Source organism: Sinohyriopsis cumingii, unplaced genomic scaffold (assembly GCF_028554795.1).
Source record: "Sinohyriopsis cumingii isolate HCF-2022 unplaced genomic scaffold, ASM2855479v2 utg000441l, whole genome shotgun sequence".
NCBI lineage: Eukaryota > Metazoa > Mollusca > Bivalvia > Unionida > Unionidae > Sinohyriopsis > Sinohyriopsis cumingii.
Genome location: NW_028315899.1, coordinates 1,748,614 through 1,756,061, shown reverse-complemented (window position 1 = coordinate 1,756,061; position 7,448 = coordinate 1,748,614). Strand labels below are relative to the sequence as shown.

Sequence of the window (7,448 nt, the reverse complement as noted above, 5' to 3'; positions counted from 1 at the left end):
AAAACGATTACCATAATTTAAAAGTTTAGAGAAGCCTTGTTGCGAAATCTGCTAGGTTTCCATTTTAAGTTTCATACCTCTTCAATTTAAATTGTTAGCAATTTATGTATTAACGAATATTTTGTCGTTCATTCAAAAGACAAAGATACACGAAGAGATTACTTTTAAACATTTTCAAAGTGAGTATACATACGGCGGATGTCCTAGTTGAAAACTCAGGTAGAATCGGTCCGAGCTAATGATGGAGCTGGAGCACATTGTAGCTTTATTCAAAGGCACCACAATCACTCCTCCTAAAAGGATAATGTAGTTATGGATTTTTATTTTCTTTAGGACGAATGTCCTGCAGCAGTGATCATTTAAAGATGAAATCATCTGGAAAACGTTATCTAGATATATGATGACACTTTATGGCCTGGCTGTGCAAATTTATCTAAGTATATTTATAACAACATAGCTTTGAATATTAGAATCACGCAAACTATTGGGAGAGTTTAAATATATTGATCAAATAAAATGTATGCAAACACTGGTAATGGAGGTTTTCCGCACTTTATTATCTTCTCTCAAGGTTTTAGAAGAAGCACTTTCATGTTTGAAAACATATCATATAAGACTATTTAGATATGAGGAGATATAAGGAGTGAAGTCCAACCTGAATTAACTGATTCAACAGCCTGCCTCAGAAGGTTAAACAAGGCATCTCCACCCCCATTCCAGAAGTGTATAACATCGGTTTCTTCATGAGCAAATACGGGCCGGATATCCAGATACAATCGGTCACTATGGCAACCAAGGCCAATTGACCTCTGTTGAAGCTGAAGCATTGGAACACAGTGACGAATGACAGACATTCCTACTTTTGCCAAATCCTTTAGATCAAATTTTGTTTGAAGTCCTATCTCAACGGCTTGGCCAGCTTGGAATCGAAACAGTTCCTCTGGATGTCGTGTGTCCAGATTTCTAAGGTTTTCGGATTGGGGGCGGTACGCAGACCCAGGGATAACGAAAAGCTTTTGACCATACTCCGTCGAGGCCTCTTCCAAACAATCCACTAGCGAAGAGTCAACTCTGAAATATCGATGGTCCTGATGTTTGAAATCCTTAACGAAATAACTTTCAGATAATGGAATCTCCCCTAAATGACCATCAAGTAAAAGTGGCTTGATGGGTTCTCCATCGAGTTCTTTCGGATAAGAATACTCCAGCGATTGGTTTTCATATACGGATATTGCCATTATAAATCTGCCACTGGGAAAGGACACCTTCCTCGCTTGAAAAGATTCCTGATATTTTACAAAGACCTCTATGAAGGAATTACTGGGTATAACCACAAAGTCAAATCCTGCACAGACAGCTAATCTGGCAAGTTCTTCTACCGAGTTTGAAAATCCAGTAGATGTATTTGACCACTTGATTCTAGCTGCTCTGGAAAAAGAAGAAAATTTGTCTTTGTTTCAAAATGTACAGTTATGTATAGCATACACAAAAGTCCTTTTTCAGCATTGACATAAACTGACAGAATAAGTACGGTTAATTTAGAAAGGAATACAATCACAAGTGTTGTTAATATGCAAAAGGTAATATAAACGAATACATTACATCTGTTTGTTTGAATTCAGTGTTTAATTTACCGTATGAATTAGTTACTTATTTAGAACCCTATTCTCTGATATTCAATTTAATAAAGTACGTTTGTTGCTTTAAAACACTCCGTGTGTGTGTGTGTGTGTTTGTGTGTGTGTGTGTGTGTGTGTGTGTGCGTGTGTATGAAACAGATGTATTTGTGTAACCTTTCAAAAATATTTTGAGCGAATCGAAATAGAAAGTTATTTCATTTCTATCCGAAAGAAGTGGTTTTTCCTTAATCTTCACATGAAAAAAATCCAGTTTGAGTATCTGAAATATTTACCTCCCTTCATAATACAGCGATGAGTAGTTGCTGACGCCATTACTGCCTTCTTTGTTTTCCACAAACGCTGCAACAACCATTATTTCTGAAAGTTATTGGAAATGCATAACATTATTTGACTGAAGCTTTATTGTCTTGACTGCAAGACACAAACGAGACAAAAGTCATTTTTCTGTTGGCTTTATCGTAGGAGTTGCAGGAGTCAGTGTTTAGTATTGACAGTTATCTTATTTTCTTTGACACTGTTTATATACAATCATGAAACGTAATGGGTTTATTTATCTTGGACATACTCAACGCAGCCAGAGTATGTCACGGTGACCTACATTTCACGCTTCAGAGAGGACCTTTGCATTCTGCTTACTTTCGTTGACATTGAACAGTCACGAAACGTAATGGTTCAGTTTATCTTGAAGGGTGCAAACATGTCATGATGACATAATTTTCACGTAACTGTGACTAAGTTATGTTTGGTATTTAGCTCAGTTTGTCTGACGATTTTATGCATAGTCATTTAACACGATGGTTCTATCCATCTTGAAGGTTAATACTTACATACAGAAATAGATTACAATGACCTATATTTTCGCTTCTGTGATTACGTTAAGCTTTTGCATTTCACCCAATTCTCTGACATTGTTGAATGTACAGTCGTGAAACGTGGGGTGTATTCAGTTTGGGTGACCTATCTTTCACTTTCTAGCTACTCTATTATGACATAGCTCAGCAGGCTAGACACAACATTTAGAAGGAGTCTTGTAGTATCATTCTTGAAAGTTCCGTTTATAAGATGGAACATGTTGACATTGAAAAATTAGCAATAGCAAAATGCACAACGCGACCACAAGTCTAATATGTCCACCAACTTTTGTTGGGATATGTAAACAGTGTTGGAACTTGGTGTGGATATGAGGTGGGAATGGATGGATCGACAGAAAAACGAACTACGTAGCACATATACACTATAAGTCAAATATGTGTTCCAGGTGAGATTGGTGGATGTAAGATTGAACAAACACACGTATGAGAACGTTACAAATAATTAAAACTTAAGACTTATGAATAAGAAAACAAAGGTGAAACTGAGGGAACGAATTATTTTCTTTCGTTCGCGCCAACTTCCTTGGGCAGTTGTTCAAAAAGTATACTCTAATATAATGAAGCTTCAACACTGTGTCTAGACTGTTGAACTGTGTCATAATACAAAATCCTTGAAAAGTAGATAGAAAGTGAATACACCCCTTTAATTCATCCGACAGTCAATCCGTTCTTCATTCACACCTAATTAGTTAATGCACGCATACTGGATCAATATTATCTTTTCATATCGAGAAACGTCAGCTTTAGTACAACTTAATATTTCTTCAAACCATCATATAAATTTTGTTTTTGGGACAAAATAATAAACTGTTCTTAGCATACATATTGAACTTTATATGGATCTCACATTTGTGGTTTTTGATGTGCCTTTTGCTTTTTGTTGTTTTATTTAAATGTTTTTCTGTTTCAATGTTTGTTAGTCTGTTGTCCATCTTGCGTTCCATCCATCTACCATTCAGTTTCCTATCCGAAGAACAACTGGGACACTATTCTACATCATTTTGTCTTCAGATGTACAATTTGTCAGGGCGGGGGATATAGATTACTCCATGTTATTAATCTTCTTTAACAAGGTGAACTTACTTCGTGACTCCCGGTCCGCAAGTTTAGCTAGTTTTCTCAGCCGGAGAGCTAGACGAGGTGTCATGAGTCTTGTACCACACCAATCCCAGGTTCCCTGAGAATCGTTAGCTCGTTCACATGACCTGCACTGTCTGGACTTAGACCCACACCAACCTGTGGTGCTCGTCTCAGGTGCAAACTCAACGTCATCAAAGTGGTAGTAATACAGTCTGAAAAGAAAATGCGTATCTATTCAATGTAAAAGTTACATATAATTTATATACTCGAAGAAGTAGATCCCAAACTTCAGCAAACGTTCATTTTATTATAAGCTAAAGAGAGATTATTTTCACGGTGCCAACATTTCACTTCTAATATTACAAGATGTCTGCAGTCTATTGAGTTTTTCATGGTGCAATCCTTCATACATTTATTATTATTATTATTATTATTATTATTATTATTATTATTTACTAAAACAGCTATAGTTAAATTTAGGCGGACGTGGATTTCGTAGGAGACTGGATAATCATAAATAATCCGCCACTCCACCCACTCCAAAACTTACCTTGGTGTACAAAATCAATATGAACAGCAACAAAATACAACTGCCTTGTTAATAAAATATGATTATATTTCCTAATCATTGTATAATTCAAACTGGCCGCTACCATTTAACCGGCTTGAAGCATCTGTTCTGGTTTCTGTGCCGTTTTCATGATATATGTGCTTGTTGCCTGTCTTCGTCTACGTTATTGTGTTTATCATGCATTGGCTGTTCAGTTGGTATGTGTTACTTCATCTCTTTGTTTTGGAAACGAGAACAATTAGACTTTTTCTCAGCTGTCTTGCTCCACTGCTAAAACGTCCTTTGTTGTTGAACAAACCGCCATCACGTGATACTTGCTAGTCCACCCGTTTATGCTATGATGGACCCTCACAAATTGCTTTAAATGACCACTGCTTGGCTCTCCATACTACATTGTGCACGTGACTAAACGAACTTGTACTAAATTCATCATTACTTAAATGTAAACGGAGGCACAAAAAAGAAAGTTTCAAAGCTGACCGGCTTAGAACAGGGAGAAAAATTCCATTTATCTCTCTTTTGCCCTTTCCGGCTCAACAGTTTTAAAATTCGGCCGTTAATTTTGATAACCTAATTCAAATCCCTATTAAATCGTCAACCTTTGTGTCTACTGTCCAAGAGATACCACTGCGTATCGCATTTTTTAATACCCAATCAGTAGGACCACCGGAAAAGCGCACAGAAATAGTTAATTTTATCAACGACAGAATATCGAAGTCATTTTCCTGACAGAAACATGGCTAAAACATCAGGCGATGAGCCCAAATGGGCGAATTTAACAACCACTAGTCACTCCATCAAGTCGTCCCCCGCAACTCTCGCGAAGGTGGAATGTCATCGCAAGAACTCCATGATCAAACGTCTTAATAACACCACAACCTTCAATTTCTGCCACACATCGTTTGAACTAGTTCAAACCACACTCACACTGGAACAAAGGTCAGTCCATTTTTCTGTCTCTACCGCCCTCTTCCTAGTAGATAAAACAAGCTGACTGAATCTCTCTTTTCGGAGCAGTTTTCGAATCTCATGGAGTATGGAAATTCGATAGGTAGCAACATGGTTATTATTGGAGATTTCAACTTTCACTTTGACTGTCCTGGAAACCCATCAACATACAAACTCCTAGATTCCATTCATGTTTTCAACCTCAAACGGTCAGTTAACCAACCCACCCATAAACATGGTCACATTTTAGGCTGGATTCTTCATAGACCTGATGATAATATTCTACGGTCATCAGTGGTATCCCACGAACTTGCATCAGATCACCTCTGCATTATATGCCATCTTGACGTATCAGTCTCTGACCCTCCACCTTTATGTGCTACTAAAAGAAACCTCCGTATGATAAATAGGACCAAACTAATGCATGAGATCCAAGCAAACCTAACAACTTGCTTACCTCCTACAACAGAACAACTCGATAACTGCCTGCGTTCATGACTTGGAGAACATGCCCCAGCAACCAAGAAGAGTATAAATTCAAAAGTGTTCTCCGTGGTATAGCAGTGTTAGGGACCGGTTTCGCACTGCTAAAAGAGACCGCCGTAAAGCTGAGAGGCTTTGGCTTTCCACCAGACTCACTATTAATAAGTAAATCTATGAAGCCGCTAAGAAGAACGTCACAAACATAGTCCACACAGCGAAATCAGCCCACTACAATACTAAGATCACGGAAAATTCCAGCTGCAAAGAGCTCTTCAAGATTACAAACAAGCTAATGTCAAGGAACAAATGTACACCACTTCCAATAACCTTCTTTCCAGTCGACCTTCAGGATCTGTTTGCAAATTTCTTGCGTGACAAAGTACAAACAGTTAGAGATAAGCTAGGCAACGCAATTTCAATTTAATGGTTTTCACCATACAGTTGCGATACGGAATTTCATTGGCAACAGTTAGGAGCATTTGAACCTGTCTCTATGGATTTAGTAGGTACAATCGTGATGAAGAGTGCGCCAAAGTCATATGAACTTGATCCAATTCTAACATCAGTGCTGCTTCAGTGTTTAGTTCCAATATCGTCTTCACTAACTGATGTTATTAATACCTCTCTCTCAACCGGGGAATTCCCATCATTTTTCAAAACTGCCATTGTAAAGCCTCTGCTGAAGAAACCAGCACTCGACCATAACGATTTAAAGAACTACCGCCCAGTTTCTATTCTCCAATTCATATAAAAAATCTTAGAAAAAGTTGTTCTATCACAACTTGTATCTCATATGAGTTCAAACAGTCTTTTTAGCAATGTACAATCTGCATATTGTCCTTGCCACAGTACTGAAACTACTCTTTTGAAAGTAGTTAATGACTTTCTCTCTGCTTTGGATAGCGGAAATAATACAGTCCTCACCCTCCTTGATTTGTCTGCAGCATTTGACACAATAGATCATGATATATTACTTAACCGTCTCCAGCATGTATTTGACATTCATGATACAGCCTTATTGTGGTTAAAGTCCTACTTGGTCAACAGGATGCAAATTGTGTCCGCAAATGGAATACACTCCAGCCCAGTTGATCTATGTTGTTGTGTTACACAGTGGTCTGTTCTTGGACCTGTTCTCTTCATTATATACACTCAGCTTCTCTCGAGTGTCGTAGATATTCATCCATTGTCTCACCAAATGTACGAAGATGACACACAAATATGCAAATCTAGCCACCCAACTGAAGTTGATGCTATCATCCAAGGTGTAGAGATGTGCATTTCTGATGTGAAATCATGGATGACACGCAACAAGTTACAGATGAATGATGATAAAACTGAAGCCATTCTGATTACAACACAAAGACTTTCTCATTCACAACCTTTACCTCCAACAATAAATATCAGAACACCAATATTAAATTCACACAATCAGTACGAAACCTAAGTGTTACTCTGGACAGTACTCTCACACTGCACCAACATGTCATGAACATATTGTGTAAGGCTGCATATCTTGAGCTGAGATGCATCAGCTCCATTCACAAATATGTTTCGTTAATGCCAATAAAACACTTGTGTGTTCATTAGTACTTTCAAGACGGGACTATTGTAATTCAATTATGTCTGGTTGGTCTCAATATCTACTCCAGAAACTTCACAAAGTTAAAACATAGCTGCTCGGATCATCATTAGAATACCACGATCAGAGCACACTGGCTATCCATTCAATCCAGAATCAAACACAAAATTTGTTCTATGTGCTACGTTTCACTGACAGACTCCAGCCCAACATACCTATTTGACTTCACCCATGGGTTCAAGCAGTCTTTTTAGCAATGTACAGTCTGCATA

At 37.8% G+C, this 7,448-nt stretch overlaps 1 protein-coding gene across 1 annotated transcript in view; it reads right to left on the bottom strand.

The window, feature by feature from the left end:
* Window positions 1–193: 193 nt before the first annotated feature.
* The window catches only part of LOC149774053 (uncharacterized), a gene marked incomplete at its 3' end in the record, with an annotated part of 29,303 nt that continues 22,048 nt past the window's right edge, over window positions 194–7,448 (bottom strand). The window contains exons 13-16 of the mRNA XM_089945870.1: window positions 3,596–3,804; window positions 1,913–1,997; window positions 656–1,428; window positions 194–293 (exon numbers count right to left, since the gene is read on the bottom strand). Of these exons, the coding sequence (XP_089801996.1) occupies window positions 194–293; window positions 656–1,428; window positions 1,913–1,997; window positions 3,596–3,804 (1,167 nt within the window). The remainder of the gene's footprint in view (window positions 294–655; window positions 1,429–1,912; window positions 1,998–3,595; window positions 3,805–7,448) is intronic.